The following is a 19,394-nucleotide window of genomic DNA, read 5'->3' as shown; positions in this document are numbered from 1 at the left end:
ATGTCGCTGCTCTGTCTGTCTCACTATTGCTATAACAGCGACGAGCATACGTCATCGTGCACTGCCAATTCCGTTTTCGGAATTATCTATATCGCTGATGAAGCGGAGAGAATCTCCCGTTGAATTTAAGCCATGTGATACGCGCTTCGCTTGTCCACGTGAGTGTTTCCAGTGTGCCAATAATACTTTCCTCTCTTTTTTTTTGTATTTTTGTATATAACATTTATGTAATGCGTACACGTTGCTGTGAGTGCACGAATCGCGCGTCACGCCTTAATCAGAAAGTTCTGTGTATATATAGATTAATTCTGTAGCGTAAATGATTATACATGTACAAATTGCAGGCGTCAAGCGTAATAAATTTCTATCTACACAATACGAATCGATGCGGAGTACCGTTATTGTTGGTTCATATATCTTCTCCCTTGCCTTCACGGTCTTCCCCGAGTCTACGAAAACAGTCGTAAAGATCCCTTTTCTTAGAGACGAAGGTCGCTCTTGAATCCTCAGCTGGTTATTTCTGGCGATCTTTCTCCTGCGACGGAAGGAAGGATGCAAACGGAAAGAGTTTCTGTTTTCTCGGAAACCGTCCGTCAAAACCATGTGTCACACGTTAAACGAGTCTTGTAATTCGTACGGTAGACGTGCGAGTGTCGCGTGAGAAAATTAACGGCGCGACGTGTCCTGCTTAGAATCACGAATGAAGCTCTTTTCTCCTTTATTTTTTAATATATTTCTTCGTGTATTAAACTTATACCGCTGCAATATTATAAATAATTATATTAAATGGTGTAAGTTGTAAGAATGTAATGTATTATAAAAATTAATATTATCTAGTCTTAATAATTAGTTATATAGTTTTATTAGTCACGTAGGTAAATTTCTTATTTTTTAATAATTATTAGATTATTAAAAAAATAATTATATTTTTTAATAATAATTTATATCTACGGAGACGGGAATACTAGGCATCCCTAAATATACTATATACTCTATAGGCAACGCCGACGAGCATTTCGCCTGTGGATGGGCTATATTAAGCCCCACTATCCTGGTCGTAAACCGTTTTATCCGGAATTTACGTTGTTTATTCGCGCTGCTACGTGCCGTTCGGCATCACGAATAATGACGCTGCGTGAAGCACGTTCCGTGGGAGCAAGAACGGCCTTGCGCTGCCAGAACATTAATTTGCAGCGTATTTACGCTGTCAGGATACATCTCCGGCTGTGCCTTCGCCGATTCCCCAATAACGCGGGCACGATTAGGCACGCCACATTAGGCACTCCGTTTTCGACGCTCCATCAACGGTAAATGCGAGAGACCGGCCACGAGGGTGTCTGGAAAGCCGGAAACTGTTAGATCTACAAACACGTGTGACAGAAGAAAAAAAAATATATTTATGCAGCCGGCAAGAGAGAAGAGCGGATAAGGCTCAATTGTTCGAGAACGAAGAGGCACGTTCAGACGCGGTTTTATGACGCAGCCCGTCCGTGATAATCATTATCGGATACCTCAGAAGATGCAACAATGCTCGGTCCAACGCGCAGCTCGAGAGGAATCGGTTACACATTAATTACCAGTCACTTTCGTTTCCTCGGATGGGAGTACTCCGCTGGCAGCGGGGTACGCCGGGTCCTCTGCGTCATTGCGCGAGACCAGGATGCCCGGTCTCGGAAGGTCGATCTTACGAAGGGGATTTACGTAACGCGACGTCTCTCTCCTGCGGTCGCCTGACAATCCGCCGTAATTGCATCTTTGGCATAAACGACTTAAGTGCGCTCGCGATGTTCAGCGACGTGAACGGTTAACGCCTGCTACAAGTGACTCATTATTTGCGAGGATTATGAGGAGGGAAAGGGCGACACTGTTACAAACGGTAATTCACCGACACTGTCCTTCAAATCTCGATATAGATCTCGATTAACCGTGCTGTCGTTTTTGATAGATGACTGCGTCGAAGATTGGCATTCTCGTGTCCATTTTATCAGCATCGTGTTGGTGAAGCTCCAGGAACGGCGGCAACGAACGCGCAAAGAATCGCCATAGTTTTGCAGGGTGGAATGGGGCTAACGAGGGTTTTAATGAATTTCAATAAGATCTGCGCGCCCTTTGTTTGCGCGGGCATTTATTCGAACGTCGAGGGCGACGAGATTCGAGACTGCCTCAACGCGAATATTCCGGCTGCGACGGGTCGCAACGGGGTGCATTTCAGAGCAAGCACTTTGCACGTCGTAACGACCGCGGGCTAATGTCATTCATGAGGATCGCGCCCTTCGCACACGTTACTCACAATGAGTCATTATTGTAGCGGAACTCTACTTGACGCGCAAGCAAATGTACTTTACTCTTCAGGAAGTAATAATTAGTGTTTTAATGCGTGCGCTCGCCGCTCGTTTCTTTTGTTCGTTAACACTGCTCGCGTACAAAAGACGCAGACCGTCTCCGAAGGATATAACCGCTAAGAAATAAACTGGTAAGAGTAAGAAGAGTCAAAAATAAAGAAAAGGCATTAATTCACGGTGTGAAAATTTGATTTGACATTCTTAATGATATTTTCTCCTTTAAGAATTTCATTGTTATTTACAAATAATAGTTAACCGTTTAATTGCGAGCTTATCCGTGAATCTCGCGATACCGATCTCAGGAAGCAATTAAAACCGCTGGTCCGACTGCTGCAAGAAAAATGTATTTGCTTCTCTCTCGCTATTTTCAATGCGCTTTACGAAACGGATTGACGGAGGTCATCGCAATTTTCTTCGATAATGATTGTCATTACTATATATACATCCGCCTTCGAGTGTTTATCCCTTCCTTCAAATGTCTCGTACTACGATAGAGATGTTTTGTGAAAAATCAGTGTCCCCCGTGTATTCATGAGCACACGATGAAGTCGCAAACGAGCACGATCCTTGTCGCTTGTCTCGCTATCGTGATGTCTAACAATTTTGGAATGGGTGTCGAGGTTTCGTCGATGGTCGACTTGGATTCCGATGAAAGTGAAGAGACGCTGAGCAATGCAACCTTGGACACAATCGTAGATCAGGACGAATCTACTGGTCCATTGGAATCAGTCTTGCGTACGCCCAAGCCAGTTGTAATCGGCGGACGTCGTGGAAGCGGGCTCGTAAAAGCAAGTGAACCAAGAAAAAGAAGAATTTATTCTTGGCACGTAAGTAGCGGCTGTTACAAAGAAATAATTACACGATCTCACACAGTTAAAAATTGATGCTTAGTTAGTTTTCTACGCGAGATAGAATTGTTGTTAATTCTAAAGATATTAGTAGAAAATAGACCTACGTTTTTAACATTACTTGGTATAAATTTAGCAGTGCAGTAAATTATATATAATTATAATGTATCTATAATATATCTACTGCTACATTATGGGAGCTGAAATTTATTCATAGTAGGTAATGATTATTCAGTAACGCTTGAGTGAAGATATCCGATTTTTATCAGCGGAATTTATTAATGATGCCAACGACATGGATGTGTCAATCGATACCGGATTACAGCGATTTGATGGACACATCCGTAAATCGACTAGTTATATATTTATGGAAAACGTCGCGTATATCACGTCGTAAATTTTACAGGCTTAAATTATCAGCGTTATTTAACAATTTTGTAGAAAGCCTGTTACTAAATAGTTAGTTTATTGTTACCAATTTAACAAGACAAAGACTTATTTTTGTTAACGGCAAATTATTTAATACTTGGTTCAATAATTATGACATAATATTGCATGAATTTTCTTGCTTTTTCACAAATTTCGTGTTGCAATTTTAGCACATTCAAATAAGTGTTAAGCAGATTTAATAATTTACAGAAAATTCATGAATTACTGTAAAACGAAATATTTTACCCATATCAAATACTGCCTCATTTTTATATAAAAGGAAAAATAATAACGCAATATATGATATGAATGTTTAAAACTGATATTTTGACATAATTAAATTATTTTACAGGATGCTACAGTTAAGCAACCGAAAATTATCAATAACATTCACATCGTAGTAAATGGCAACGACAGTGTGCCAAGTGCAACAAAGTCTTGCAAACGTAGTGTATGTAACGTCTCCGTTTCTTCGGAATCAGACGAGAATGGTAATATTGTAACCGAGGTGCATCTTAGCATTGTCACGAGCGCGGAATCGGACAACAAGATCGATGATGATGTTCCGGTAATTGACGGTCTTCGAGGTCTCGGCAAGAATCATGACGAGCATCCAGTTTTTTCAGTAAATACGCCGAAGCCGGTATATTCGCATTTACATCGTGAAAATATCCCACAGGTGATTCGTTTGCCTTGTTATGCAAAATTTAGTATTTCAGAAGAGTTAAAAATTATTATACGCAGTTTTTTATAACGTATTAATTATATGGAAACTGTATCCCTCTTTTTTCGTTATAACAGATTCAAGTCAATTATCAGGGATATGGCGAGCCCTGGTATCAACATCGACGAATTTTTCAACGGCCGCGAGGATATTGGAGCTATAATTCCGCGGGATTTCGAGGGTACAATACACGGCCGCGACCCATTGATGATAAAATTGGACCACCGCTTAGCAAAACCAAAGCCAGTGATACGGTAAAATGAAATATTCACTATAATATTGTGAAATTTTTATGATAAATACGTTACTATACAAAAGAAAATTGAATCGCGATATTAAATGCTATTTCGCGTAGTCACATAATAAAATAAATCATTATAAAAGCATTATGAATTTCATTTATGCATAGTAAATATACTACTGTTTACACATTTCACATAATTAAGCAAATAAACGAGATAGTTAAATGCAGCATGGTTGTCAAATATTGTACTTGGCTGAGTTATTGCTCGAGTGGATTGTAATGTCAATACAAACAGTTACCGAGCCTTTTACATATCACAAGCGAATTCGTGCCCGTAAACGGATAATCATAATCAAGTTCTGTTAATATAATCAACAAATACAAGAAAATTGATAAAAATCAAATCAAACAAGAAAACAATGAAAAGAAATTTTTATAAGAAGAATCTATTATCTCTAACAAAAGGCTGACTATTGTAAAGTTGTCTTAGGAAGATATTTATTGAACTTGAGCCTGAGATTCTAAGTCGTGGACTTTAACTCTCGATCATGGAAATTCATTCTCGTCGTTGTAACATTAACATAGCACACAGATTAATAATAGTTAATAGTCGAGAAAAACAAGCTCGATCAAGGGCGCAATTTTATTTATCATGCACCGTGCGGAAGGAAATCTGTCCGTTATCATTAACGCCAGTGGTCGATATCTTATGATTGATCTGTTTGCCATCTGGTCCGGTCATGCTGGAAGAACTGGAACTAGCGAACACTCCGTAGCTGTTACCAGACGGTGGTGGAAGCTCCTCGGCGAATCTAGACTCTATCCCTGGAGCGGCCTGCGACAAATCGCCAATAATCACGACTATGTTCTCTCTTTCTTTCCCCAATCGAAATTTTTCATCTAGATAATTATTTTAATACGTTACATACAAAGTGAAACATAAGTTAAGCGAATAATTTCCTGATTATTATTATTCATTACGAATTTCTCATTCATTACGAGATTTTTTTATTGTTTTAATAACTTATCTCAAGGAACCGGAAACTTACAGGACTGATCTGACCAGCCTGGAATCCACCAGTTGGACCTACGCCAATGCTGGCGCTTGCAAGCTGTGCCCCGTCATAATTGGCAGCTTCACTTGCCAAACGATTATGGAATTCCATATTGCTATACAACACAAGCTTCTATTACATTCAAGAAATTCAAATCGTACAAGATCACATTCAAAGCAAAGCAATCAAGACACTGCGTTCCCACACTTATCAATGTACAATATATTTGTTCTTCTCGCAAACGGTGCGACAATGAACTGAGACATTATTCAAGCATCCAGTATTATATTCCATTACATTTCGAAAATTGAATTTTGATTGCCGAATTTTATTCTTATATAAATTTTGATTACCTATTACCAAAACGTGAGTGGTATGAATTTTGATAAGCAGCGTCATTGTACTTTCCTCGAACCCCCAAATTGTTCATATCCGATGAAATGTAAGGGTCGTTCGAAACATTTGGTACGTACGGTCGCCCTTGGTTTGCGATGGAAGCTTGGAGAATAGCCATATTTTGGGCGATTCTTGAAGCGAAATTGCGTGCAGAAAGAAACAACACTCGACACATATGATACGGAACTCTTTAGTTAACATTATAGAGAATGCTTTTCTTTATTAGAGTGAATAAAATAGAAACACACAGGGAAGTTTTTAATTACGTTAGGAATTATTTACAGAAACACCATTGATACACTTAACAGCAAAATGATACAAGAATTAATATTAAGTGAAGTGAGGAATACTCTCAGTGTAACAAATTTGTGTTAACCACAGAGTTTTCTCCCTCTAATGGTATTATTAATGTTATTATTTAAATATTAAAGCGTTCGTATAACGATAAATGCATATGGTTTTATGAATACACAATACAATGAATTTCCTTGGAATTAAACAACTTTTTGCTTCAAGTAGTAAAGATTATGTTACCTGCAATATACTTGTGTTAAAAATACTTACGCCCTGTGCTGCGCCTCGATCTGCGACTGTATCTGTCTGAACATTTCGTAAGGATCGTTGTAGTTAGGAAACTGTCCTGGGAAATAGAATCCAGGTCCGTTATACAATGGATCTGTGAAAAACGAGGTATGCAATAAGATTCAAATAACGATGTACATATCGCTTAAAAATCATGCAACATACATGCAATACGATCAATTATATAAATTATAGAAATATACACAATTCACACATAATACTACTTAAGACTACATTATGCATCTAAATAAATACATAAATAAATAAAAATAAGTATCTAAACTTGCAAATAAATAAATATATAACAAATAACAACAAAATATATAACAAATAACACACGCAAATAAATAAATATAAAAATCTACTGTCGCAACATTAGCCGTTTCACACAAACGATGGCTTTATCGGAGAAAATATCATGCATCGTTAGAAAAACGTCATCAGCACGACTTCGTCAAAGGAATTTTGAGATCGCACAATTGCGATCTCCTTCGTCGCCTTTGATATCCAATTCTGTTGCGTTCTTTTTGCCAATCTGTCACGAGTATTTCCACACCACAGCATGCAACCCCGAAGGATACATTCATTATCCTCCAAAATCCTGAGTCCGTCCTCGTCCTCGAACATTTGGGTTCATGCTCATACCTATTCCGCCAGAACCATATCCGGGATATCCGTTCAGGTTTGGTGAGTTTGCTGAGTTATCCTGAAATCCTCCTCGACTATCGACAGTCGGTGATCCCGCGCTGGGGAATCCTGTCATAGGATTCCCAGTCATAGGATACCCCATTCCTGGATATCCAAAAGTGCCGGTGGAGGCACCAGCCGACGCGCCTGCGGCCGAGTACCCTGGCCCGCCGCTCATGCCGGTCCACGCGTAGTTCGGACCGGAACCTGGTATAGAGTTGAATCCGGGGTAACCGAAATAGGGATCGAAACCTGGACCAAACTGACCGAACGGCGTATAGGGGAAACTTGGGTAACCGTACGGTCCAGGAGCTGGCGTTTTGTTGCCCTCAGACGATGGTCCAGGTTTCTCAGTGGAGTCTTCGGGCTTATTGGAGTCATCGAAATCCGAACGTGATAGAACGTCTTCCTTCGGTTTCTCCGGTTTGGATGTCGGTTTCGTGCTCTCTGGAGTTGTGCTAGACTCAGGAGTCGTGGCGGAGGTCGTGGTCGCAGGAGTGGTAGCGGAAGTGGACGAAGGTGTAGTGCCGGTAGTTGTCGGGGTAGTGCTGGGTGACGTGGCTTCTGTGGTGGGTGACGTGGCTTCTGTGGTGGGTGATGTGGCTTCTGTCGTGGGTGATGTGGCTTCTGTCGTGGTGGTGGCAGGTGTGGTGGTTGGATCTGTGGGTGGATCAGTGGTTGTAGGAGGTTCGGTTGTCGTGGGTTCGGTAGTCGTAGGATCTGTTGTTGAGTCGGGGGTAGTTGAGGGGGTAGTCGTTGTAGTCGCTTGACTGGTAGTGGTAGTCTCACCATTCGAGTCGACTGCTCGCTTCAACCTGGTCGGTGCGGCGAAAATGGCGCGTAGTCCTTCATCTTCGATGAGAAACGAGAACAAGAAGAACAAGAAGAGCAGCTTTTTAGCGATTGTTGCTTTATCGAAATAACTTGATGGTTGATGACAGTTGATGACGGTTGATGATGGTTCTCGGCTACTGGTTGAATTGAAACGTGATTAGTCGCAACATGACTTGCGGATACTTCTCGGGATTCCTTCACCAAAAACACGCGGAAGCGTGTCGAAAGATGTTACTAGTAACAATGTGATGCGAACAATAATACCTAATGGAGCTAAGAGATGCATAAGTATTAAATAATATTTAACATACATTTCAACAGATAATGATAGCAGGTGATAGATAACATTTTACAGATATTGCTGATCATAATATAATACAAATAATAATACTTAATAGAACTAATGCATAATTTAAATACTACGTAACATATAATTTAATACATAGTAATGTTAGCATTCAGGAAATGACATTTGAGATCATTGATGAGTTTTACATAATGCGTGAAAATTAAGAATAACTTAAATGTGCGATGACAATGGTATTGAAATTCTGCAATCACGTTAAGTTGATAAATCACGTAAGTAGATAATCCCATACGTTGTTTGTCCGATAACATTTTGCCTCCAAAATCACGCACGAAAGATAAACTATTCTTTAAGTAATACATATCATATGTTTAACTGCATTCCCATTTAAACGAACTAACAAATTTCCTTTAGCTCATTAGCTCATCTTTCTTTAATTATCTTATTCATATAAAAGTTCATATAAAGTGATTGATTAAAATAATGTTAAAGTATATATTTCTCTATTATATAAAATATATTATAATATAAAGTGATATAAAAAATATAAAGTTAAAATATAAAATGTACATATTTCTCTATTCGATATTAAAAAAGACTTGAAAAAATTTCCTATACTCCTTCTGTATGCTTAAATCGGACTAATTACACTTTAATGACGTAATTAGTATCCCATATCTTATACGCGTATTTGTCAATATGATAAAGATATTCGTGTCGCACGTAGGAGACTGAGAAGGAAGCAGAAAGAAAGTAGTCTTCTCGTGGGTCAAGGTGGAAAATCAAACGAGGTCACGGTCTTCAAGTCTCGAATTATCTTCATTTGGCCAGTGATTGTGTGCAACTACATATGTGGTGCATGTGTGGTGCATGTGTGCGGATGACGAGTACACTGCGAATCACGGGAAGCGCATGGTTGCACGTGCGGATATCAATCTTGGTTATCACTATTAATATCGCTTTTAATCAAGGTGACTTAGTGGCGCGCAACGTCAATAATACTAATGCGGCAATATTATACATTTTCAAGTACTCCATTTTCATGGAATAATCGGAGTGGATTGTTTCGTCATCAACAATGTTACGCAATTGTTATAAATATTCTATTCTTAAGAATATTATTCTTATGAATCGAGTTGAAATGCCTGATCTTATCGCGTAAAGCAACCAAATATATTTCTAAAAGTCGTAAATTATCGTAAATGATCCTAAAACACTGAAGAAGATTTTAATAGCTTAATGATGAGTCATTGTTTCAACAAAACAAAACAACACAATCAAATAATTTTTGGCTAGAATAAATCTTTATTCTAAGAAAGATTAATAAAATAAAAATAATCATTTGTTACTTCCAGATAATTCCTTCCTAGATAGTTACTCAATGTTCATGTGCACGAAGAGAACGCAACATCAGCAGTTTGATGATACTATTCCCGCGTCGATAAAAATCATGAAATCATTTACATATGTGCCGCGTTATCGAATTCACCGTGGAATTTTGCCGCGTTCGCTAATATCTCAATTATCCTGAAATCCCCGCGCAACGTCAGCTATTTCTGTTCAAACGCGCGACGTCGTCATTATGTAACTTATCATTCGATTTAATTTTTATCAAGAGCCGATTGATGTATGCAGCCGTGTATAATTACTTTTGAATAATTTTATTCGATTTACTTCCAGCATCGCGGAGTTATCACGCATTCATTTACACGTTACGCCACGTACAATCGCAAAACATCGAAAAAGTTATCTAATAAAAATGATTCATGAATGGAAAATATGAGGCGTCATCGTGTACCGAATTTATGATCGTTTTTAATCACAAGGTATTGTGCTGATATTTTGCGTGGTTTGGTTTGTTCGCTTGCTGTTATTTTATAAATATTAGCATGCAGACGTTGAATTGTAAAGCTAACATTTATAATGAAGGAACGGGATACACACAGAAACATGCTGTTTTTAAGTATTAAAGTTGTCATCTTTACCAACATGGAAATTATCATCTGATCTCAAGTTTTAATTTAGACAGGCGGTCCATGTCGAAATACTTGGACACATCGCATTAGCAGACGAGTGGAAAATTATTGCATTTCGTTGTGAATGAAAAAAAATGGATTCTCTTGTCCACTACTCACTTCTAATATTCGGATAACCGAAGTAGGCTGATCGGGCTTCCGTGAAGGATCCTAGGACACCGATCAGGACAAGCAGTGTGAGGATCCTAATATCCATCTTTCAGATTGACAGAGGAGAAGGAACTCAACGCGGAAATATTGTGAAATAATAATTGTTTATGTATATTAATTATTTGTTTGTCACACCGCGTATGTATACGCGCAAAATCCGACTGATCCTGGTGTTGTCGCAGTTCGCGGGAGAATGACTGACTCAGCTGGTGCCGTCGTTAACTTATATAGCATTCGCTTGTATCGGCACTTAGTTACCTCCTGGCGGTCTTCCTTACGATAGTGCGTCCCTGAAAACTCCGAAAGAGTGTCTACGTCATTGGGCACGGATTTCCAAAAATTTACACGTATCTTTAACAGAAATTTTCATGCGCATGATTTTGTGTGCGCACATTATTACATTAAAAGAATTCATAAATAAAATAATTTGTCAAGTACAGTATTTTATAATATTTAATACAGTAAGACTCAAGTTATCTCAACTGACCCATTACGTGACTATTAACGGTTTCGATACGTGAAGTTACGTATTTGCTATGGAATTTTCGATAATAAATTGCGTTTTACAATTATGAATCGTCATTAAATAATCCTAAGAAATGAGAATGAACGATTTGTTAGTTAAGAAAATTTGCCATTACTAAATAACGTATTAAGTAACCTGCTTTTAACCCACTTAACGTTCATTAATAATTGTGTTAATTATACAGATGTCCTAGAAAACTTGTATCTCAATTAGATAAAAATACGCTTCATTATAAATATATCAAGATTTTTTATTATAATCATATTTAGCCCCAGAAGTAGGTTTACAGATTAATATGTTTTTATACTTGTCTTCTACAATTGTGTATTTAAACGTTTCAATCTGCCTTATTTATTTTAAACTCTGCCTCTTTAATAAGAAGGAATTGCTTAGGCCTTGGCAATGATCTAACTCTTATACAACTCAATTTTTGTTAAATTATTTTTGATTGTGGAAAACACACGAGATTCCAGTTTCGTAACGTGCTTTAAAACAAACTTGCAGTAATTGCAGAGTAAGTAAAAGATAATCGCGAAAGCGGCATTTCCTTTGTATATATATATATATGTATCAATACATTAATTTAAGGCCTTTCATTTTTATTTTCTCTCAAATGTTATTGGTGCCGCAGCGTAGAAGTGAAATCAATATTTAAATTTTTACCCCTTAACATTTATGATCCAGAGGAAGTATGCAGACACTCAATGCGACGATTACCTGGAGAGTAACTGTATTGCTGCTTAAAATAATTTTAATATTGTTTTTTCCATCACAAGAATTCTTTCCCTGTAACTTACCCTCTTTGCATAATGCGATTACAAGTAATTGATACTTTTGCTGCAAAATCCAATAATTGACAACATGCATCCGTCATTATTAGTTATCATTTTCAGTGATCGACATTCATCTGATTTATCATTAGCAGTGACAATTCGCGCATAATTATTTATAAATAATAATGGTCTGTCGCGCTGTCGGGACGATGGCGACCGGTTTCCACATCCTGTTAGACTGATATAATCGATCCAGGATAATCGCATTTACTCCGACGTTCCCTGGCCCCCTTAAAGCCGCGGACGAAGTTGAAACGCGTATTTTCCGATCGATTGATCAGGCTAATGCTAACAAACGATTGATTATCGGGTAGCCAGCATCAAATTAGTACCTTCTCAAGTCGCGTTCACGGAACTTCCATGCGCAGCCGTGTCATTCAAATCGAATCATAATCAGCATGAGTAGTAATAAGTAAAATGTCTTAACGCGATGCACCGTCTTTCGTCTACGGTGTTATTATTCGTTAGTCATGGCGCGACGTGACTCAGGTTGCACGTGTTTTCTCATTAAATGATAAAAAAACATTCTGTTCGAGTGAAAGATGAGCGGAAATGTCGGCGGATTGACGAGAACGTCTCTTCAACGCGAGCACTGCGATTACAATGATCAGCCGATGTTGTTCGCGTTGCAGAAACTTGTATTTTTATTTATAAGTTATTTATATGACGCATGCAACTGGCCAGATTTGTGTATGATGTCATGGATTTTCTGTTTTCGAAGATATCGCATAATCTTCTTCTTTTTATTAAACTTTTGCAATGAAGGCGTGGACGTGGAAGACGTAAAAATTCTTACTTTCAAGCAGTTCTTTCTTATCTCAAAGAGTTTCGTGGTCGCTTGATAACATCACACTTGGATGTAATATCTATGGTGATGTCGTCCGTTTTCCGAGTTACCGTTAGGTAGCCCAGAGATTTTATCGGCAACTTGACCAAGCACTCTCAATACGGTACCAAAACTCCAAGTGTCTGATAACTTTTCCTAATGTCGATGCTTCCTAGCCTTGCTGGTCAAATTTTTTGTTTTTCAGATGATCGACTGACGCGGCTGTCCGGGAAATACCCATCGTGAAACTTGATTATCTCCTGCGCAATAATCTGACAGCCGCTTCGCCTCTTCGTGAACCTCCTATTGTTCTCTCGCGCTCCGTCTTCGGGGATCCAGCGAAGCAAGCGTGACTACCATGGCCGAGTGCGCACTCATTTCTAGCAGGTTCTACTTTAATCTGTCAGAATCGATGGACAACCACAATCATATTCATGGTGCATCGTGAAAGATTTGCCGAAAAATTATATTTTTTGTAGAGTTAAATAATTTATTAGAGAGTCGATGAATTGTTTTATAAATGTAACAGGTTTTGAGAATTGGAGAATCTTATTGACAAATTATTGTAAGTCGAATCTGTAATTAATATTTAAGAATTAAATGATATAGAATAATTCTATATTAAATTATAATAAAAATGGTGGGATATTTATACATATATAATTAGTAATAGATGATGTATCTTAATAATTTACAGATTGTAAATTTGTATAGATATTTTATGTAGTCTTTTATATTTTATAACTCATTGTCTCTAATTACGGCTAGTCAATGTAAGGGACGGATTCGTGTGTAACGCAATAATTGAGGATTATTTCAAAGAATTTAAATGCATAATGAACCTCTCCCGGATATCCGTCACGGCAGCAGCAAACGTTTACGAATGTATTTATCTAATAAATTTATTATGCATTTCTCATTTCAGTATTAACATGTAAAACATGAGATAGTAGAACAATAACATATACATATATAGAATAATAAAAAAGTTATTATATATTCTTTTAGTGTCTTTGTTTCTTCAGGAATCTCTCAAACGTATTCAGAAATTCCGAACTAATCTTGTTCCTTAAATTATCTTTGAAGCATTAGCAGGTAAGGCACATCGGCCCTTTCTCGAATTTTTACGATGCATCTGGAATGCATCGTAGGATATAATGACTAAGACTGGACTGCATTTTCGACCACATACCTGGGATCGATAAAAGGCCCTTATTATCTAATGGTGCAGGACGTACACTTCCGAGCCTATATAAGTCGAATATACTTCGTAGGAAAGCTCAGTAAAAATCATTCCACTCAAGTGTTTACTTGTAGTTTAAATAATCCTGTTAAACAAAATCATGAAGTGGGTTTTGTTGCTGCCGATACTCTGCATTCTGCAAGAAGTAAAAAGTATGAGTCAATATATTTTACATTTCTGCTTCTATTAATGCGATTACAGCTGTCTTTTAATTCACTGTCTGGAACAACTTATTTATGTAATTGATTATAAATGTTTTCTGTATGCGAAATCGGAAATCAGTACAATCGTTAATTAATTAATGTTGGAAAAAATAAAATAACGTTAAAAAAGGGAAAGAACATTAAATACGAAAGAAGATACGTCGCAAAAAGGATTCCGTTTGCGATCACACGCTATACGGATACAATAACAGAAATATTATTATAGCAAATAATATATTCATTAAATGAATGAGTATTCTGTGAATCATACAGTGCCACATACGCATTTCTTATAAACCGCAGATGAACAGATTCCTCAGCGATGCATGATCAATTATGCACGAGAAAATAATTAGTTTCCTCGATTTATGTGACTGTAATTGATATAAATCAGTATAGTAATATTATACCGACTAATATCCTTGTAAACGTCACATTAATGAACAGAAATATATTTTTTGATTAATGAAAAGTTCTATATATATGAAACTTTTATTTTTAATAAAGTGGGAATTAATACAGACTTGATGACGTAGGCTATCCTCAGTACAACTGCGCAGAATGCAATCAACACAAAGTAAGCGCTCGTGCACAGCGTGTCGAAGATTCAATCGTACCCTTGTTCGATTCCCAGCGCTCATGGATGCCGAGATTTGCATTGTTACCATCTTTAAGCGACACATTTAACACTACTCTTGCTTATATGACGAAAAAGTTGGAGCTGTTGGAGGAAAGCTGCAAGCAAATTACTGAACATTTAAAAGAGGTCGTTAATGGTAAGTTTTTTAAGTGCCATTTCTGAACAATGTCACCACATATTCAATGTGCTTAACAAGAACAAACGCATAATTGATTGAACAACTGTTTCGTGTTTCTAGAATTATTGCTTAATAAGAAGAAGAATAAGAAACCAGTAACGTCTGAGAATAGCGTATCAACCGACAACAAACCGGAGGATTTAAATCAAATAATCCCTAAGCCAGATCACGAATTGATTGTCAATCAAAAACCTGTAGCAGTGAAAGATGACAAGAAAGGGAAACCTATTAAACAAGGAGATAAGGAAGATATTCCTGCACTCATAAAAAACGAGAACACAATTGCGCCATCGTCTAACGAGAATACAGTGTCTACTATAGTGCCGACGAATCAAGCGGAAACGACAATTAAGGAAAACGGTCAAACGGAAAAACCTGAAACGTTGCACGAAAGTGAGAAGTTGGAAACGATATCATCCTCCGAAGAAAAGCCACAATCAGAAGTGTCCAAACCCGACGAAAGCGAAAAGGAGAATGCGCAAGAGGGTGATAACAAGGAAACGATGGAAGAGAAGGATTCGTGAAGACGTCGACAGTATTAAAGAAGTTTATAAAAAAGTTATTTAGTTGACGCTAGAAAATTATGGATTTACGTTGTAAAATCTTATTACATTAATTTTAATCGAAAAATAATAATTGAAATAAGTAAGTTATAGCAATTTTAAATGCATTAATATAATAAACTTAAAAGAACAATAGTCTAATAGGATTTTTAACAACTAAACGTGCAATCGCGTATCATAATCTCGTGGTACTTGTAAAACACAATGCAGTAATTTTGTATTTCCTTAAAGTTTCTTATTTAAGTACTTCTTAACTTTAAACAGCTTATAGTTCTCCAAGTAATTGTTAAAAATTATTTATAAGAAAAATCTTTTGTTTCTCAATACTCACAATAATACATATTTATAATAATAAATACTTTTAAGTTTAAAATTATACTACTAAGCAATTTTTATGTTCAAGTTGCGAGTTACCTATATAGCAATTGTTTAAGCAGAGTTTGTATTGCTGCTATATTAGAAGTATCGTCATTGGTAATTCCAAATCATATATTGCACAAGCTGTCCTCGCAATCTTAATCTTTATCATAATCAATTCTTTGGATTCACGCAACGTCATCAATCGTGATAAGCATTGTTGCCGCGAAGAATGAATTAATAACAAAATAACTTTAAATATGATTTGCTCAAGATGTACCTAAGATGGATAAGACATATATTTGTGGTTATTAAAATTTGCTTAAACGTAATGAGGCATGCACCTAAAGAATTATTTAGTGGTCGTTGATCGGTCATCAAAGATTCGCATTTCTCTTCCATGATTCGCGTCACCGCGTAACGATTCAGGGGAATTACGTGTAGATATACGCGTCCTGCATTTTAATAATGATTCTAAGGTCGTGCGTAGATATTGAAAAAGGGCGGAGCGCCAGCAAGATCAAGTCAGAACGTTTGCAGACATGGCGAAGAGCGTCGATGTCATCCTCCTACAAATATTCGTGCTGTCGTTTGCATTGGCAGGTGAGGCAGATATTTTTGGAAGCTGGAAATTCAAGTACCGTGTTGGTGCATGTTGATATCGATGACCTCGAGGAAAGAATTTTTACGACGAGTGTCATACTGCGAGTGCCGCTAGCTGAAAATATTCTTTTTAAATTAATTAAACATGCCGTGACGAACGTAGTGTTCATTAAAATATTGATGGAAATTTTATATTTTCTTGCAACGTGTGTGAATGGTATTTATTATATTATAATATCGAATTCCATAATTTCGAAGAACGGAAAATGATTATTTTAATATCGTCATTATTGTTTATCTTGTATCATGACTGTCATGGTAATTTTATATTTTTTTGCAGCACTCACGAACGATTAATTTCAGATTTTATGATTCTGACAAACGGAAAATGAATATTTCGATATCCTACTTTCTGATATTACATTGTGATATTTACAAAATTCAACAATTCGATATTACAATTATATTATTGCATAGCAAGTGCATTTTTTCGTGCCGTTTGCTCTTCTCGGTTATCTACAAATGTTTCTGAGAAAGACAGCAGCTAACAACGCAAAATAGCGATAACGTAAAACATGTGGAAGAGTGTAATGAATGGAAAAGTATTTTGAAGTTAATAGTCAGCAATATACAAATCTGATTGGAAATTTACATGACGCAAACGTGTGTACAAATGACTCATCCATTACAACTGTTATACACGATACATTAAAATCTCTTCAAATATATTTTAACATAAGCTTTCACGAATTACATCTTTGCATAATCCGATATCGCTTTCCTTATTTTATTAACAAATTGACATGTTTAATCTTCCAAAATGCTTTCAATTTACTCATATTGCATAGCCTTCTAGATACTTGAGATATTTAGATACTTGAGCAAACGCTTTTCATTGAACAGATCCTGCAGAGTTCAGAAGGGAACATGAGCGACGATGGAACACGCCGCCGAAACTAACGCCAGAGTCGGTCGTCAAGATGTCAAGTCGGGAGGATCCCCAGACGCGTTTCCTCTCCCTCATCCCTGTTACGGCGACTCTCAGCTTGAACACAGGGCACAACAATGCACACTCCGTCAGCCTAGGTGCGAGCCTTGATGGTATTAGTCTTTCGGAAAGCAACAGTTACAATCACCCTGGAGGATACGGGGTTGATGGGTATGTATGGAATAATATAATATAATATGAAATTTATTTACAATTCATAATCAGCAGAGAAAACATAATTACGAATGGATACGAATGAGATATTTGTAAATTATTCCAATTAGTTTGATAACGTTTCATTAATAATTCTATTGATTTTATTATCATGTGCATTTTCATGTTTATAATTTTCGACAAATAGAATTTCAAGTGTACTGTCATTTTCTGCTTGTCAATATTGTTACTTTAAATGTATTATTAAATGAATTAAATGTGCAACATTTAATGGATTTTTTTATAAGAAAGAGCACGTGTAAAAGACAATTATTTTCTTTTAGATCTCCCGTTTCTGTAAGCAAGTCGACGAGCCTTTCTGCAGGATTTTCGGGGATCTCTACCGCAGGCGCGAAGGCTTATAGTGACGGAAACAATGCCAAAACCGAAAGCCATTCGCACAGCTTCGGACAAGCAACCGCATCTGCTTTTGGCGTGGTCGAAAGTGGACAAGCGATTACTGGCGCTGCATCCTCCGTTGGTTCCTCGCAATCTTCTGCTGCATCTGGTATTAATCGAGAACGATTCTTTTCGCAATATCCAAATCGACCCATATGGAGCAACGTTGGCCCAAATAATGGGCACAATGGCGAGTACAATTATTGATCACGCATTCCTTTCGTTATTTTCCAATTCTCATCATACTTTCCTCTATGCACAACCAAAACACGACTTCTGCTTTATGAAACTGTTGTTCTAGATCGACGTTTCGATCGGCCCACGTTGATCATCTCGCAGCCGCACAGTGGCACACGACCATCATTGAACATAGATGCGCATGATACATCCGGGCGCGAACAAAGGCCAAGGATTCACATCTATAAATGGCAACCAAATCACAGGGTATTTCCCCGGCCAAGTTTATCAATCGAGCATCAGCCATACCATTCCTGGAGCGATCAAACTCGCGGATCGACGGGGCTTCAAGTCGCAGCAAGTGCGAACTCTTTTTCTTCCTCTTCCTACGGATCTTCGGCCAGTGATTCAGCTTCCCAAATCAATAAGAACCCTTTAAACTTCGCGTTATCCTCGACCAGTTAAGTATACATACCACATGAAACGTTCAAAATCACGCTGAGAGTTGAACAGCGTTTCCTAGTTACATTTCTGAAGGATCCTTCAATGAGCATCATTCCCAAGGTTCGTCGACCTCGGAACACCGTGCTGGAAATGTCAATGTTCACGCTGCCGGGAATGGATATGTACAAGAAAGTGCGTCTTCTGAAGGAAGAGCCTTCATTAGGTTTCCTAAAGATGAACAAAATCCGATCATTTTAAATATCAAGAACAGGGATTCTGAGGAACAATCTGACGTAGTTTCCGATCTGGCAGATGCTATTGGCGAATTATTCGACATTGTATAATAGGCATAAAAGAAAAAAGATTTGTAAAACATATTTTATAATGAATTTTATGAATTATAAATATTTTTTAATTTATTGTAGCCAATTAATAAAACGATTGTATAAATTGACAGCTCATTTCTTTTCTCTAATTGTTTCCTTGATAATTAATTACAAGCTGAAATAAAATTTGAAAAGATGTAATTATCATATTTGTAGAAAATATCCATTTTTACAAATATTA

General features: G+C 37.3%; 3 protein-coding genes and 1 long non-coding RNA gene across 5 annotated transcripts; 3 read left to right on the top strand and 1 right to left on the bottom strand.

Annotated features, from left to right (window-relative positions):
* The first annotated feature begins 2,823 nt into the window (after positions 1–2,823).
* Positions 2,824–4,729, top strand: LOC105286384. The gene is made up of 3 exons (XR_002193913.2): positions 2,824–3,169; positions 3,972–4,298; positions 4,421–4,729. It is a non-coding gene; the product is annotated as an uncharacterized LOC105286384 (long non-coding RNA).
* Positions 4,621–10,819, bottom strand: LOC105286373 (mucin-5AC). 2 transcript variants are annotated; one of them, XM_011351305.3, is made up of 6 exons: positions 10,584–10,819; positions 7,266–8,159; positions 6,603–6,714; positions 5,996–6,169; positions 5,637–5,757; positions 4,725–5,422 (listed from the first exon to the last, which is right to left on the bottom strand). In XM_011351305.3, the coding sequence occupies exons 1-6, from the start codon at positions 10,678–10,680 to the stop codon at positions 5,231–5,233; spliced, it is 1,590 nt and encodes a 529-aa protein (XP_011349607.1). In that variant the 5' UTR covers positions 10,681–10,819; the 3' UTR covers positions 4,725–5,230. The 2 variants fall into 2 exon arrangements, with proteins under 2 accessions (XP_011349617.1, XP_011349607.1); XM_011351315.3 differs by lacking the exon at positions 5,996–6,169 and having other exon boundaries at positions 4,621–5,422.
* Positions 10,820–10,923: 104 nt separating this feature from the next.
* On the top strand, positions 10,924–16,022 carry LOC105286394. The gene is made up of 2 exons (XM_020034166.2): positions 10,924–15,041; positions 15,144–16,022. Exons 1-2 carry the CDS (start codon positions 14,909–14,911, stop codon positions 15,605–15,607), a joined length of 597 nt encoding a protein of 198 aa, XP_019889725.1. The 5' UTR covers positions 10,924–14,908; the 3' UTR covers positions 15,608–16,022.
* An 89-nt stretch (positions 16,023–16,111) lies between these two features.
* On the top strand, positions 16,112–19,283 carry LOC105286403. The gene is made up of 5 exons (XM_011351349.3): positions 16,112–16,606; positions 17,510–17,765; positions 18,092–18,396; positions 18,508–18,843; positions 18,948–19,283. Exons 1-5 carry the CDS (start codon positions 16,546–16,548, stop codon positions 19,169–19,171), a joined length of 1,182 nt encoding a protein of 393 aa, XP_011349651.2. The 5' UTR covers positions 16,112–16,545; the 3' UTR covers positions 19,172–19,283.
* Positions 19,284–19,394: the final 111 nt, after the last annotated feature.

Source organism: Ooceraea biroi, chromosome 14 (genome assembly GCF_003672135.1).
Source record: "Ooceraea biroi isolate clonal line C1 chromosome 14, Obir_v5.4, whole genome shotgun sequence".
Classification (NCBI taxonomy): Eukaryota; Metazoa; Arthropoda; class Insecta; order Hymenoptera; family Formicidae; genus Ooceraea; species Ooceraea biroi.
This window is presented reverse-complemented; position numbering and strand designations above follow the sequence as displayed.